General features: G+C 47.5%; 1 protein-coding gene across 8 annotated transcripts in view; it reads left to right on the top strand.

Annotated features, from left to right (window-relative positions):
• Window positions 1-15,813, top strand: part of POMT2 (protein O-mannosyltransferase 2) — a 49,731-nt gene extending 33,918 nt beyond the window's left edge. For 3 of the 8 annotated variants that reach the window (XM_073895640.1, XM_073895638.1, XM_025869562.2), the window contains 12 exons: window positions 2,171-2,237; window positions 4,832-4,901; window positions 6,909-6,987; window positions 8,132-8,283; window positions 8,730-8,821; window positions 9,891-9,967; window positions 12,641-12,712; window positions 13,008-13,067; window positions 13,163-13,268; window positions 14,148-14,288; window positions 14,441-14,555; window positions 15,350-15,813. In XM_073895640.1, coding sequence (XP_073751741.1) covers window positions 2,171-2,237; window positions 4,832-4,901; window positions 6,909-6,987; window positions 8,132-8,283; window positions 8,730-8,821; window positions 9,891-9,967; window positions 12,641-12,712; window positions 13,008-13,067; window positions 13,163-13,268; window positions 14,148-14,288; window positions 14,441-14,555; window positions 15,350-15,455 — 1,137 coding nt within the window. In that variant the 3' untranslated portion in view covers window positions 15,456-15,813. Of the gene's footprint in view, window positions 1-2,170; window positions 2,238-4,831; window positions 4,902-6,908; window positions 6,988-8,131; window positions 8,284-8,729; window positions 8,822-9,890; window positions 9,968-12,640; window positions 12,713-12,906; window positions 13,068-13,162; window positions 13,269-14,147; window positions 14,289-14,440; window positions 14,556-14,772 lie in introns of those variants that run through there. The other 5 variants (XM_073895637.1, XM_025869563.2, XM_025869564.2 and 2 more) reach the window with 5 other exon arrangements.
• Window positions 15,814-16,291: the final 478 nt, after the last annotated feature.

The raw sequence follows: 16,291 nt of genomic DNA, 5'->3' as shown, positions 1-16,291 counted from the left end.
TCCAAAGAAGACATCCAAATGGCCAACAGGCACATGAAAAAGTGCTCAACATCGCTCGGCATCAGGGAAATCCAAATCAAAACCTCCATGAGATACCACCTCACACCCGTCAGAATGGCTAAAATTAACAAGTCAGGGAACAACAGATGTTGGCGGGGATGTGGAGAAAGGGGAACCCTTCTACACTGTTGGTGGGAATGCAAGCTGGTGCAACCACTCTGGAAAACAGTATGGAGGTTCCTCAAACAGTTGAAATTAGAGCTACCGTTCGATCCAGCAATTGCACTACTGGGTATTTACCCCAAAGATACAAATGTAGGGACCCGAAGGGGTACGTGTACCCCAATGTTTATAGCAGCAATGTCCACAATAGCCAAACTGTGGAAAGAGCCAAGATGTCCATCGGCAGATGAATGGATAAAGAAGAGGTGGTATATATACACAATGGAATATTATGCAGCCATCAAAAGGAATGAGATCTTGCCATTTGCAATGACGTGGATGGAACTGGAGGATGTTATGCTGAGTGAAATAAGTCAATCAGAGAAAGACATGTATCACATGACCTCACTGATAGGAGGAACTCTGAATCTCAGGAAACAAACTGAGTGTTACTGGAGTGGTTGGGGGTGGGAGGGATGGGATGGCTGGGTGATAGACATTGGGGAGGGTATGTGCTACGGTGAGCGCTGTGAATTGTGCAAGACTGTTGAATCACAGATCTGTACTTCTGAAACAAATAACGCAACATATTTTAAGAAAAAAGAAAAAGAAGAAGATAACAGGAGAGGAAGAAAAGGGGAGTATGTCAGAGGGGGAGACGAACCATGAGAGATGATGGACTCTGAAAAACAAACTGAGGGTTCTAGAGGGGAGGGGGGGAGGGGGATGGGTTATCCTGGTGATGGGTATTGAGGAGGGCATGTTCTGCATGGAGCACTGGGTGTTATGAACAAACAATGAATCATGGAACACTGCACCAAAAACTAATGATGTAATATATGGTGATTAACATAACAATAAAAAAATAAAAAATAAATAAAAATCAGTGTCTATGAAATGGCTATGGGCTAAAACCTCAAGCTTCTAGGATGAGATATTTATGGAGCTATTTAATTTCATTTGGCCACATTCTAGAGAATAAGGCATGAATTTTTCATTTAGAAAATTTGAGGCATGGTCTTAATTACTTTGTAAAATGCACTAAATCGGGACGCCAGTGTGGCTCAGTTGGTTAAGAGTCTGATTCTTGATTTTGGCTCAGGTCATGATCTCAGGGTTCTGAGATCAAGCCCCACATCAGGCTCTACAACTGGGCATAAAGCCTACTTGGGATTCATCCTCTCTCTCCTTCTCCCTGTGCCCCTCCCCCAGCTTGCACTCTCTGTCTCTCTCTTAATTAATTAATTAAAAAATTTTTTTAAAGATTTTATTTATTCATTTGACAGAGAGAGAGAGAGAGTGAGAGGGAACACAAGCAGGGGGAGTGGGAGAGGGAGAAGCAGGCTTCCCGCTGAGCAGGGAGCCCAGTGTGGGGCTCGATCCCAGGACCCTGGGATCACGACCTGAGCCGAAGGCAGCTGCTTAAATGACTAAGCCACCCAGCCGCCCCAATAAATAAAAATTTTAAAAAATGCACTAAATCCTCTTTGTGTGCTGGAGACTATGTTAACACAAGGTATCATGGTTCCTTCTCTAAGAGGCTAAAACTTTAAAGATAAGATGCAGAAAGAGAGACGCCTGGGTGGCTCATTCGTAAAGCATCTGCCTTCAGCTAAGGTCATGATCCCAGGGTCCTGGGATCGAGCCCCGCATTGGGCTCCCTCCTGGGCGGGAAGCCTGCTTCTCCCTCTCCCACTCTTCCTGCTTGTGTTCCCTCTTTCGCTGTGTCTCTCTCTGTCAAATAAATAAATAAAATCTTTTTAAAAAAAAGATGCAGAAAGATATAACGAGACCAATCAAAAAGGCTCTTGTGGGAGAAACCTCTAAATGCAGATGGCAGGAGAGAATCTCACCAGTGCTACTTCTGTACCCCCCTAAGCAGCATGGCCCCTCGGGTTGGTGGCTGAGGATTCTGAAAGAGGCTTAAGCAATGTTGGTTTGCTATTGATTGTCCTGTGGCTGTGCTGATATTGATTGTATTCTCCCTTCCAACTCCTCCCCGACCCAGGTCACCACCTATCTGCACAAGGACTACAACAACCTGTGGATTATCAAGAAACATAACACAAACGCAGGTAATGTGGTAGGGAACTGATGTTTCTTGCATTATTGCTTACTCTGAGCCATTTTTAACATTTCTCATGCCTTCAAATGGTACAGAGATGGGGATTCCTGAGCATGGTTTGGCAATACCTTTACTGGTCTCAGTTATTCTTTCGACAGCTATTTATTGAGCACCTACTATGTTCCAAGTACTGTTGTCAACATAGGAGGTAAGCAGTGAGCAAGACAGATAAGATCTCACTCTTAATAGCTATCATGTTGAAGCCAGAGGGCCCGGCCAGGGCTCAGACTTAATTCAGACTGGTTACCTGGACACGCTGCCAGGGGCTGGTTGAGTAGCCCCAACTGGGGGCACACGGTGACTACTCTCATTTCTAATGAGAGCACACTAAGCCTTTCAGACCCCAGCATATGGTGCAGCTCAAGTTGTCTTGCTATGATAGAGTATTGCTGCCCACTGGTCATCCCTGGACTAGACAAGTCAGTTGTAGATCTCAGAGCCTGTAGCTGGGCTTGTCTAGCCTGGTGCTTGGGCCCTCACTCAGTAGCTGCTGGCCAGCCCCCCTGACTGGCCTGGGCAAAGCTGCTCTGAAGCACACTTGATGGGCTCTCGGGGCTTTATGACATGGGCTATATCCAGATCTTTCTTTGGTCAGGGAGCTGGCTACCTGCAGGCTGTGCCTTCTGTTCTAGCTGAGAAGAGAACAGAGGGTATCTTCTGCTCACCTCTGAGCCCCTGCTGATTGCCCTATGTCACAGGCATTCTCTATGACTCCTCAGTAAACCCCACCTGGCTCTCCGCATTTCTTGAGTCAGCTGCTCCTGAGCTTTTGTGTGGCAGTGGGTGGCTGTTCACCTAAATTCACCTTCTTTGTTCCTTTCCCCACCTCTTATCGTTGCGGTCTTGAGACTAGAAATGTGGTGTACACAATGACTGTCTTTGCCTCAGTAATATACGTTAGGACTCCGTTTGTCAGAGTCTGTTTCAACACCTTTATAATACCGGTATTGATTGTTTTCATCCAATAGGACAAACATAAGTGACCTATCACAATGAGGAGTTACGAGGCAAGACTGCTTTACTTCCTTTTCTTTTTAATTAAAAAAAAATTTTTTTTAATGATTTTATTTATTTGTCAGAGAGAGAGCACAAGCAGGGGGAGCAGCAGGCAGAGCAGGCAGAGGGAGAAGCAGTCTCCCTGCTGAGCAGGGAGCCCGATGCAGGACTGGATCCCAGGACCCTGGGATCATGACCTGAGCCGAAGGCAGACGCTTAACCGACTGAGCCACCCAGGCGTCCTAACACTGCTTTACTTCTCAGGCTATGTGGGCATGGACCAAATCTTTGAACATCTCTGATCTGTTATTCGATGTGGCTTCTAGCTTAAGGTGGTTGCATTTCACCCAAGGAACTAAGGCTCTGTGTGAAGGCGGAGAGCTATAAACACTTTGGGAAGTGGGAGCCATACAGACCAAGGTCTTTGTTTGTATGTTTCTAGGAATTTATTCATTTCTTCTAGGTTGTCCAATTTGTTGGCATATAGTTTTTCATAATATTCTCTTATGATTGATTGTATTTCTGTGGTGTTGGTTGTTACTTCTCTTCTCTCATTTGTGATTTTATTTATTTAGGTCTTTGTGTTCTTGATGGCTAAAAACGCCCCTCCCCGTCACATCCATGTAAAATGAAACTTCCCTCCCATCGACTTACTTGATTTGTCACCTTTGCTGATTAATCTTTTTCGGAGACCTTAAGGTCCACATAGGAATGGGCATGTCTACACTTGAGTTCTCTAATTCTCTTAAAAACTAGTGATTTGTTCTGGCACATTTCTCTTTCCTGACCTTGAGTGTTAGTGTCTCACTGGGAAGAAATTTGCAAGGATCTTTTTGTGTTGGTGATTACTGCCAGCTCCTTTTCCATTGTCATTGTCTTGCTAGATCTGATCTGACTTGGTTTCTAGACGATGTGGTCCCTTTTTTTTGTCACTTCATCATTTTCTTCGCCTCACACTTAGCAAGTTTGTTGCCAGAGACAAGATAATGACTGACAAAACTTGCAGGGTTTAACGCTGGACTCTGAGGAGAGTGCATATGGTCATTTACATGGAATTAGTTTTTGGAAGACTATGTTTTTACTACTGAAAGGAAAATCTTATTATTTGACTTCCCAGCTTAAAAATCCTTCTGTGGAGGCTTCGGGGCCTGTCAGATAGACCACATTTCCTAGCCTGGCATGCACCGTGTGGCCCTACTTGTTCATACCCTCATCTATTCCCACAGTCTTTCCCGTTCCCCTCCCCACCACACCCTACCCTCTCATATGAAACCATTTGCTATCGGTCAAATGCGTTTTGTTCTTTCATACATCTGGCCCCACTTGTTGACCTGACAAAATTCTCCCCTCCTTAAAGGGTCTTTTCAAGCATATCTCTGAGATACCCTTCCTTGAGACAGTGAGGGGCCCTTTCTCTTTGTCCTCCCAGCACTCTGTACCTCTAGCACCTACCGTATTATACTGTAACTCTTTACCTGTAGGCCCTCAATTCATACCAGCCTAATGAGTGAATGATTTCAGATATCAATGCTTGTTTCTTCTTGGCAGATCCCCTGGACCCTTCATTCCCAGTAGAGTTTGTAAGACATGGAGACATCATTCGGCTAGAACACAAAGAGTAAGTAAATTTGCTGTCTGGGATAAGTGAGTGGTGTGGGCACCAAAGGTAAGGAGTTCTTCTAAACTGGAAATAAACAGAACTCAGATTTGGATGCGGCTCTAGTAAATGGAGCAAGACTGCTGTGCTAGAATGGGAAAGCCATTTTATGAAGTCTTGTGAAATAAGCAAGCCACTTTTGTTTGCCTGTTTTGGCTTTGGGGAGCTTTGGACTTTGAAGGTACTGTTCAATTTCCCTTTTTTCCAGAGGAAAAAAAATCTTTGAGTTACCCAACACTTCTTCTCAAGTGGCTGCCTTTAGGAAGAAATAGAAGTCTCTTTCTGAGATTATGGCAAGCTGGTTTATTTAAGCAATGTTCTCACTGAAAATGACTACAAATGCTGGAATAATATGAAAACATCTTAAGGCATCAAAGAGCTGACAAGGCAGTAGTGAGTTACCAGGCCAAAAATCTAAGTAAAATGGGGCGGCGGAGGGGGGAATCCAGAGAAATAAGTGGGATGCTGCAGCCACTTCTGCCTTGATCCCACAATCTTGAGTTTCAGTCTTTGGTTTTGACTGCCCCTTGAGAGAAAGAGTTGTAAATTCAAAGCTCTAGGCTCATCCAAAGTGGTAAATTTATTAAGTGATCCTTCCCCCAAACTTGAAACCCCAAAGGGCTTGAGAAGGGGGAGTGGGGATGAGGAGGGGGCTATTTCTGGTTCCTGAAAAGTTGTAACTACCAATTGATCCTCACATGGATTTGTGACCCAAATTAATTTCATCTGGATGGTCTCAAAATCTTTAGGCCATGAATTTAAATGAACATAATCCTAGACTGGTAATATTTCCTAAGTGCCTGGCTAAAAGCAGATGTAAATCCTTTTTTGGGAAAGAGATTGCCATCCATTCCCATAAATAGTTTTTCAGTGAGAGTGAATAGTACATAGTAAAAAATAACTAAGCACACAAGGAAGTAGGGCACCATGTGCAAGAGTGAACAGGAATGATAGCAGAAGCAGCTCTGCAAAGATTTTGTATAGTGGAATCATCAGGTATGGAGTTTTTTAAAAATCAGGGATTATATATATATATATATAGAGAGAGAGAGAGAGAGAGATAGAAAAGCTATAAGCAGTGTTTTTTTCCTAGTATAATCATGGATACTTTTTAATTTTTATTATTTACTACTTATTTAATAAATTTCATTTTGTTTTATTGACAAATTAAAAGTTATTTATTATTTATTGTTAAGTTTTATTTTTGGAAATTTCTAGAATTTTTATAAAGAACACTTATTTCTGGGCGCCTGGGTGGCTCAGTTGGTTAAGCGACTGCCTTCGGCTCAGGTCATGATCCTGGAGTCCCGGGATCGAGTCCCGCATCGGGCTCCCTGCTTGGCAGGGAGTCTGCTTCTCCCTCTGACCTTCTTCCCTCTTGTGCTCTTTATCTCTCATTCTCTCTCTCTCAAATAAATGAATAAAAAAATCTTAAAAAAAAAAAGAACACTTATTTCTTATTGTGGATAAAAATAAGAATTATTATAAAAGGCACAAAGTAAATAAAAGCCAAATTAATCCCTCCCTTCCCCCACAGATTCCCACATTATAAAACTGGTGATGAGGGCAGGAAGAGTAAATGGGAGGGAGGAAGCTTACTGGCTCAGGCGTGCGTAGATTACAAATTTTAATTTCTTCTCCCCAAAGCTGCCTCATGAGTCAGGCAAGCTAAGTGCTTCAAAGCCACCAAATGTGGTAAGTCATCCCCCCACTGCTGAAGTTAACCCCTTTCTTGGCATGGAGTCCCGGACTCCTACCATCTGTCCCTGCTGGTTTGGACAATTCTCTGATTCTCTGGATGTTTCTTGTGAGTAAATAGGCAAGACGTTCCTGATATGTTGGATTTCATAGTTCAGATTCTAATTTTTTTTTGCACTAACAGATGACTCTGAATATCCTTAGTAAAAGAGGAGACGTTTCATGTCTCTTTTCTCCAGGATAATGGCGTTTCTCTCGCTTAACTTCTAGGACTTCTCGGAACCTGCACAGTCACTATCATGAGGCCCCCCTGACCCGGAAGCACTATCAGGTCACTGGCTATGGCATAGTAAGTGAGCAACTGGAGTGTGAGCAGGCTGTAAAAAATTGTGGGGCCTGGTTCAGGGCCATGTGACAGAACACATCTTCCCTGGAATTCTGTAATGTTCCTAAGGATGACGGGCTACACAGGGACTCTGTTAACACTGGGAGCTTTTTGGCTAGGCTTGCTGTGGGAAAAGCAACCTGTGAGTCTGTTTGTCTCCATTCTCTCTTCTCCCATAATAACCGTGCCATTTTTATGTTCTGACAATAAATGTCACATATGAATACTATTTGGGTCCCTTTTTAAATCACATTGGACATAGAAGCCATGGACCCACAATATGATCCTAGGTGAATATATACGTTTATTCTTTGCCAGATCCCAAATCCTCATTGGCTTTGTTTTTAAGGATTACTTCCCTGTTCTGCAGGGGGATGTTAACCACATTGCTTATGGATTTTTTAGTAGTGTGGGTGATGCAGTTAATAGAAGCAGTAGCTCTATGGGTACTTATGGCTTGGGGAGTGATTTGGAAACAAAACAACTACAGAGGGCGGCTAGACTTAGGACTATCTTATGTTCCCTTGCAGGGGCTTTGGTGCATCAGTACAGATCTTGGGTTCCTTAAGGTGGACTTCCCAACCCTCCTTCTGTTTGCTCACCCCACAGTACTAGAGCCATTGCTTGTCTTTTTCTTGTGTGCATCTCCTGAGGAGAATTAGACACAAGTATTTTAATTTCCAAAATATAATCTGCAGGCCAGATCTTTCTGGCTTAGATGAGTGAGTGTCCAGATGGCCAAGTAATGGGTACAAATGGCCCAAATCTATCTCTGTTGGTTCAGGTTGATGTCTTGAGTTTGGTTTAAGAGCAAAGACATATGTTTAGAATTTAAACTCTAGTTCTGTGAAGTGAAGACTTGGACTGCAGGCTGCGGGAGTTACCCCACTTTTTCTTAGTTGTGGTAGCGAGCGCTGGGGGAATGTCCGTCACTTGGGGTATTTCTCTGGCCCCCTCGTTCCCCTTCCCACCTCATCCACTGAGGCCTGTTTTGTCTTTGACCTTTGTAACATGGTGGCATCGGAAGGGTGGCCATCTCCCTTTCCTGACACGTCTTCTCTAAAGTCATCTTACTTTCTTTGTATTTTTTCCTTGATTTACATGGCAGAATGGGACAGGAGACTCAAATGATTTCTGGCGGATTGAGGTTGTAAACAGAAAATTTGGAAACCGGATCAAAGTGCTAAGAAGTCGCATTCGCCTCATCCATCTGGTCACAGGCTGTGTCCTGGGCTCCTCGGGAAAGGTCTTGCCCAAGTGGTGAGTCTCTGGGGTTTTGATATCCCAATTGAGGCTCATGCTTCTCCTTTCACACTGCAAGGAGGATACCAGAAGTTTCTGTTTCCCAGTTGTCAATGTTCACCTCGTGTTTTCTTATTTTGGTGGTAGATGGAAGGAGAAAAGGCATCACGTGTGTTACAGAGCACAGAACTCCAGAGTTCTTTTGGTATTTTTTGTGTTCTGAGAGTTGAACAGAATCGTTGTTCATCTGTTTTGGACCTTGTAAATGCTCTGGGCCTTTCTGAAGTGGAATACTCTATGCTGGACTCCTCCTAGGATAGTCATGGGATATGAAAGAGTGAGGTTGAAAAAAGCATGGCCACTGGGTTGAAAAGAGCAGGGTTCTATAGATTTAAAGATTCAACAGCGCAGCTCTCTGGTGAGTTTCACGTCTTCTGAGAGACCTCTGTGACTGCTTTTCACAGGGGCTGGGAACAGTTGGAAGTTACTTGCACCCCATACCTAAAGGAAACCCTCAACTCTATCTGGAATGTGGAGGACCATATCAATCCCAAATGTGAGTGAGATTACTTCCTGGAAACATTTATAAGTAACTCTTATCTTAGAAGAACCAATCTTCATAGATTCTGCTGCCACTGTATCTCCTTGTGGTCATTTCCTGCCTTTTTTGAACCTAGTCTCTTTATACGAGTTGTCTCGACAGGTAGCTCCTTTTTCTTCCCAACCATGTCAACTTCCCATCCTCCTTAAACTCTCCCTAAAGTGACCAGTGACCTTGCAGTGGGCCAGAGCTAGTTTCCTCGTCCCATTTTCTTTGCTTCTTGCTGGAGCTAACGCTTCTCCTTGCTGCCTGTAATGTGGGTCCACCTGTCTGGTCTCCTTCTGGGCTTTTCTGTCTCCTGCACCATGTGTACCTCCCACCCTCAAGGCTTAGAGCAGGCTGGTGCTTTCCCTTTATGCCCCTGTGTAGAGCTCTGCCCCTCCCCACAGCCAGCCAATACTTTGATAGAAAGCGGTGGCCACAGCCCTGGATCTGAGCCCCCATATCTGTACTCCCAGGCTCCAATTTGATGTTTCTACATCAGTGTCGTCTTCAACTCAGTCGTCTTTGGATCCATCATTTGTCCTCCTCAACCACCCCTTTTAAGCTTCTGCTTCATTTCCCCTCTCTGTGTTTCCCATTTCATTCTTCTTACTACCTAATTTAGCCAACCAGCTAATTAATTAACTAATTAAACAACTCTTTAGTGAGTACAGTGGGAAGCCTGGGGGCCCCTGGGGTGAATGAGGTGGACTTGGTCCCTGTCCTCACAGACCGGCCTAGCATTCGAGCCTGTACCATAACGAAGGGTGATGGTGCCGAGAGCGGTGGCAACACTGGGGACAGGCCCCGTCGCCTGTTGCCTTTGTATTTCTCCAAACGCCTCATGAGGGCTTTGCACAACCTGAAGGGGTGATCAAGAATTGGGCCAAGCTTTCTTCTGTCTCCTCAACACTCTAACCTACTCGTTAGCCAGCGCGTCAGGAAAGCTACACTCAGATTCCAGGCGCGGTGTTGGTACCATGGACGGCTGTGAGAATGTGCATGTGACCAAGGTTTTCTTCTCTGTCCTTTCTTTGTCTAGTGCCAAACATCAGCCTGGACGTGCTGCAGCCCACTTTTCCTGAGATCTTGCTGGAGTCCCACATGGTGATGATCCGGGTACTGTGGCCCCCTCTCATTGGAAGGTTCCTCTGTGAGCTCTTGGCCATCCACAAACTTGCATCACAGATCAGTAGCTATGGTATAGATCCACTGTCCCCTGGTGGAGAATGTTGAAAGGGTCTTCGCTTCTGGTTTACTTGGTATTCGAAGGCATTTCCCTTATTGCAGAATGATGACGGTGATGATGATGATGATGGTGAGGACAACGGACCCCAGTGCACACTTACGTAGCTCTTACGTGCCAGGCGCCACTCTGTGCATGGTGCTGCACTAACTTATTCTGTAGTTATCACAGTCCTGCGGGGATTATTGTCCCCACTTTACAGATGAGGGAATCGAGGCACAGAGAGGTTAAAGAACTTGCCCAGGGTCACAGAACGAAATGGAAGAGGTGGCTCCAGGCTTCAAAGCCGGGCTGGCAGGCTCTCAGAGTCAGTGCTGGCTACCGCCACACTCTTCTGCTTCTAAGTGATTCTCAAATCCGTTCAAATGGCAGAGCCCCTGAAAATTACAGTGTTCTTGGTTGAAGACCTTGAGACAGTAATTGCTCATTCCATCATATGAAATTAGAATGAATTAGGATGAATAGCTGATCTGAGCATGTTGTTTATCTGCAGCATAAAATTTCCACCATGAGCCCATGCATGTTCCCAGACACGGGAACTGTTTAGGGGCGTGGTTGAGTCTTTTGCAGGTTTTGTAAGACTCATTGTTGGTATTCCCCATCATTAGTATCTGACAGCAGTTCTAACCTCAGTGGTGTAAGAACAATTGAGAGAGGAGATCTTTAAATTGAGAAAGTTCTACCCACTAGCTTAACTTCTCCCCTGTGCTGTAGAGAAAGCCTGCTGCAGTGTTGATGTGTAGGGGGGACGCCTTTCCTCTGGTTTATGGAAAGCCAGTGTCCTGCAGGAAAGGTGTTTAGGAATCACTGTATCTTCAGCCAGGTATGTGATGATCACTCCACCCACAGGGGTGCAGAGAGGTGTAGTGCCTGTTATTTGTCCCCTGCTGAGCCGTTGTCAAGTGGACTTTCCTGGAAGTGATTATGTAAGCAGTACTCGGTAAATATAGTTGACTTATTTCACCAGATTAGATCAAAAAATTCAAATTTTGTCATTTCTGCACATTGGGCGTTGATGACTTGACATTAAGTGATCTCCGGGTCACTTCTTCTCCGACTCCCTGCTTGTAGCTGTCACTGTGGCCTGATGACATAGCTCTTTTGAATACGTGCCTGTCAGTCAAAATATCATTCTATGTCTGGGTAGAATTTTAAGACTAAGTCTAAATAGTCTCATTTCTTCTTTCATTATCTAAGAGGTAGAGCCAGAGAATAAAAGGGCATCAGGGAACGTTCTTATTCAGTCGAAATAGAGTCAGGGTGGGAAGAGTGGTCAAAATGGTCCAGATGACAGAAACTGCATGGGAGAGGGCTTTTCTGCCCACTGAGTGGAGGGTCTGAGTCCTGTACAGAGAAGGCTGCCTTGCCTGCTGAGGTCAGAGGGAATGAGCCCACTCTAGATTTTAAGCATAGAGAACAATGTATAAATGCATAGGCCTCTAATGGTTACAGACTTTTTCTTCCTTCCATTTCTTGGATTAGTAAAGGAGCTGTATTTCTGAGATTAACAAAGTGAATAGGATGTCCCTGGTTGGTTATAGCTCTGGCTGGAGTCCCCGAGTCTGGGACTGAACTGCAGTGGTTTGGAGGAATCAATTTCTCTTAGCAGCTCCTCTGGGGCCCAGGATGATTCATTTTTCATTCGGAGGCCCTTCAGTGGAGAGATCCTGACCTAACTCATAACACCTCACTCCTCTTCTCGGGAAGTGCCTTCTCAATTTGTTCTGATAATGAGGCTGACATCAGTCCTGGTGCTTAGTATCCGGGGTCCTGATCTTTTCTTTGTTTTTGAAAAGCCCTGATTTTGGCGTGTAGAGACAGGGTGTTGGACAGTCTTGGCTGCTGGATTAAAGGGGCTGAGTCTGGGTCCTTCAGGCTAAAGTGTGCACTCTGAACAGGGTTAATATCACGCCCAGTGGATAAAATGTATTCTTGGAGGGCAAAAAACCCTTAGCTTTTTAACGTAGGTAGTCAACCAGTATGTAAACACATTTACGGTACAGCTGTGGTATTAAAATGTGATGGGAGGCATTTAGGAAAAAAATGTCTAAAAAGTCCCAGGAGGGGCAAGAATGAAAAAAAAAAAAGTTGAGAAACACTAGACTACAGTCACTTTTTCCAAGTTCAGGAACTCATCAGAGTATTTGGTTTTGGTTTTGTGTTTGAAATTGGCCTCCAGAGGGAACAAGTATAGCCAGCCTGATTTTGTATCTCCCACTAGCCCTCTTGACACCTCCTACTTGGTCTGGAAGATGGATGGATGTTTTGTCCTCACAGGAAACAAGTCCTTTTTTCTCTCAAGCATAGTGGGTCTGAATGGACTGTCTCTGGTGGCAATGGAAGCTTGTGTGTTGGTAGAAGTAAGGCAGTCATAAGCAGGTGGACAGTGACTGAGAACAAGCACCAGATTCTTCCCCGCAACGGAGGGAGACGGGGGAGGTTTCTCTTGACAGTTGGCTGTCTGTCAGAGATGCCCATTCCTCACATTTCTGTCAGCTCTCTAGATCTCTGCCTTGACTAGCTTCTTTTTTGCCATCTTCCTGCAGGGGAACAATGGACTCAAACCCAAGGACAATGAGTTCACATCCAAACCCTGGCACTGGCCTATCAACTATCAGGTAGGGCTCAAGGCTAGAACTGCTCCCAGGAAATGGAGCCAAAGAAGAGACCACTGAGACTTGGTGAGGGTGGGGTGGGGTGACTGGGCAAGGCCTTACCTGACATGAGGTGGCCAGAGACAGGGCTCTGTTTTCTGCCCTGATTCTGACCCGGCCTTCCCAGAGAGCTCATGTAGAATCGGCCTCCTGCCCAGGCTCCCTGTCTGTGGAAGGTAACTGGTCTTCCTCCCTGCCGGAGCACATGTGGCTGGGATGCACTGGGCCCTGGATCAGCAGGGTGTCCTCTGCCCCGCAGGGCCTGCGCTTCTCAGGGATCAATGACACAGACTTCCGCGTGTATCTGCTTGGCAACCCGGTGAGTGCCTAGCACATTCCCTGTGTGGGCCCTCAGCCTGGATCCTTGGGGGCCTGTGGCTCTCCTCTAACCCGCCCATTCTCCTTCCCATGCAGGTGGTTTGGTGGCTGAATCTGTTGAGCATTGCCCTCTACCTCCTCTTGGGGAGCATCATTGCTGTAGCCATGCAGAGAGGGGCATGCCTGCCTGCAGAGGTTGAAGGTCGGTCCCTTGGGCTCTTCCTCCCCTGACCTAGCAGCTGGCCGGAGCCTGCACTGCTGATGGGCCATTCTGCCTTCACCCCACTCTTTCCCTTCTCCTTTGCTTTTTAAAGCTCAGTCACCAAATGCCCAGTACTGTGTTAAACACTCCATGCTCCCAGCAGCCCTGTAGAGTAGAACGTTCTTAGCCCCATTTTATGGCTTAGGAAGCAAAGGCACAAAGAGAAGAGACTTATCCCAGGAAATATACTAGTAAGTGTAGAGCTGAGTTTCAGACCCAAGTGGTCTGACCTTAGAGCCCTCACTTGAACCTCTATGCTCTGTATAGAACTGCCCACCTTTTCTTCTCTGTCGCTCTCTGTTCCATGGCCCCGTCCTCTAGCGGGGTAGGGACCACAGCCCCTGAGATGGTCCTGCAGGCTCTTTTTTCCCCTGTGCAGCTCCCTTGTGAACAGCCATGGCCCTAGACCCCCTCTCTCCCCTCCATCCTCCTCTCTGACTTCACCTCTGCCCTGTCTGCCACTGCAAAGATCTGGGCGGCAGCAAAGATATGGGAGATGGCCGTGGGGTGGGGGCAGCTGTCTGGGGGCGTGCCGCATCTTGGTTTCTTTAGAGGCTGGGCTGCCTCCTGCTGCGTGGGTGCTGAGGCCTCTCCAAACAGGCGGTGAGCAAGGCTCTCGAGGGCCAGCTGCTCATCTCGTCCAGCTGCCGGAGGCCTGCTTAGCCCCTTGCTTAGTGGCCTCCAGATGAGGGAGGCAGGCCCAGTAAGGGCACGTGGCTTAGTCTAGTCACCCAGCAAGGAAGTGGCAGAGCTGGACGAGAGCCAGGGGTCTCTGCCCCCTCCCTGGCTGCTGACCAAGCTGTGCTGTTTGGGGCCCAGGGCTGTCCCAGGTCCTGCTGCAAGGAGGCGGTCAGCTCCTGCTTGGCTGGATGCTCCATTACTTCCCATTCTTCCTGATGGGCCGGATCCTCTACTTCCACCACTACTTCCCAGCCATGCTCTTCTCCAGCATGTTGACAGGTCAGCACCGCCTACCTGGACTTGGGTGAGAAGGGCGGGGGATTAGCACCGAGGGGGAATCTCACTGCTTCCTGACCTGGGTAGCTCCTCTCTGCTGCATCCCGGAAAGTCATCCTCTGACAGACTAGGTCTGTCTGTCTTCTTTCTCCTAGGGATTCTGTGGGATACTCTCCTGCGGCTCTGTGCCTGGAGTCTGGCCTCCTCTTCCCTGGCCAGGGGCATATATGCGGTGGGACTCCTGAGCCTGCTCCTGGGAACTGCCTACAGGTGAGTAGCCCCTACCCCTTGCATTGCTGGTCCCTGCCTCTGCCTTTGATGCATCTTAGAATCCCCTGGGGTGCTTTTAAAGCATGCCTGGGCCCCCGTCCCGGAGGCTCCGATTCAATTGAGCCAGTTTTCCGAGCTCCCGAGGTGACCCCAATGTGGAGCCAGATAGGAGAAACCTGGGGCTAACTGTGCATTCTTTTTTTTTTTTTGCCACTAGGTCCCAGCTTTTGTATCACCCCAGCACACCGGCTGCCTCTCTTTAGTCACCTTGGCCCCCTCACCGGACCGCCCTGGAGGGGGGTGGGGTGAGGGAGAGGGTGTGGGGTGTGGCTCAGAATAACTGGAAGGAGGGTGGTGTTTGGCAAGCCTCACCAACCCCCCGCCCCTTGCCAGTCTCACAGATCCCCTATTGAGAGTCACTGGCCTTTAGGGGCCAGGGAGGCAGCACTAAAGTGTGAACAGGAAATGGTGGGCCTGTGATCTGAGGGCACAGGCACATTTTAACAAATACTATGAGCCAAACAGCCACGGCCAGACCCCAGGACTGGTCTCTCTCCCGGGCCTCCTGGGAGGAGCCCTTTCCTTCTTTCTCATTAAACCGGCATCTGCTAAGCTCTCAGACTACAGTGTGCCCACATGGTGAACGCAGACATTGTGACGAGGAGTGGGTCTTGTAGGTGGAGAAGAGCTGATAAGCTCCAGTAGGGGCTGCTAAACTTCAAAGATCCATGGGGCTCCTTGCCCCTGCCAAGGCGCTGGGTGCTGACCACCTCCCTCTGGATTCTCTCTCATAGCTTCTACCTCTTCCACCCTCTGGCTTATGGGATGGTCGGTCCCCTAGCCCAGGACCCACGAAGTCCCATGGCAGGACTAAGGTGGCTTGAATCATGGGACTTTTGAGGCTACTGCTACTCCAGCCTGAATCCAGGAACTTTCTGGGGACAGCCAGCTGTGCAGCCAGTCCCTGGACCCTCCCAGCTGTGGGCAAAGCTGCCTGAGGAGCCCAAGGAATTCTGCTGCCTGCCAGGACCAAGCTCTGGGAGCATACCTGGAATTTAGCCCAACACTAGGGAGAGCTGCAGCGCTCTCTGCAGAGATCCCACCTCTGGGAATGGCTCAGCAAGAGGACATCTCTCAGGCCCGTTTCCCCAAGTGTGCAACATAAGGAAGGATGAGTGTGTGAGAGAGTGTGCGTGAGTGTGTGGGAGTGGGAGGGTTCATTTGTCCATACACCTGTTGAATATAGACCGTGACTGTGGACAGCTGAGTCTCATAAACCGTAAGAAATAGTCCAGGGCTATAGTAGTATTTTCTGGTATTTCTTTCACACTGGATTTGGCTTGAAAGCAAGAGCCATCAAAAATTCTCTGACCTCCAAGAAGGCTGAGCTCACTGGCCCCACTTTGGGATATCACCAAGGGCTGAGCAGATGGGGCCATCAAAGCTGTGCCGGCCTTCTCCCCACAAATAGAGCTGAGCGCCCCTGAGTTGGAGAGCCTCCCAGCTGCTTCCTGGTGTGGTGGTGGCGGCGGGGCGGGGGGGGGGGCGCAGCTGCTGGGAAGTCTCTGGGGCAGCAGGTGGCTGCACTCCCTGCAGTGTGCACAGAGGACTGGGCTCTGGAGTGAGGCAGCCGAGCACTCACCAGCCCTTGGTTCCTTGCTCTCTGAGAACACCACATGATGACTGGTGGGAGGAATGGCATCCTATCCTTGGCTGCTCTGTGTTCCCAGGCCCTG

The sequence above is a fragment of the Callorhinus ursinus genome, unplaced genomic scaffold, assembly GCF_003265705.2.
Source record: "Callorhinus ursinus isolate GAN/ISIS: 27379988/994484 unplaced genomic scaffold, GSC_fseal_2.0 scaffold8, whole genome shotgun sequence".
NCBI lineage: Eukaryota > Metazoa > Chordata > Mammalia > Carnivora > Otariidae > Callorhinus > Callorhinus ursinus.
This window is presented reverse-complemented; position numbering and strand designations above follow the sequence as displayed.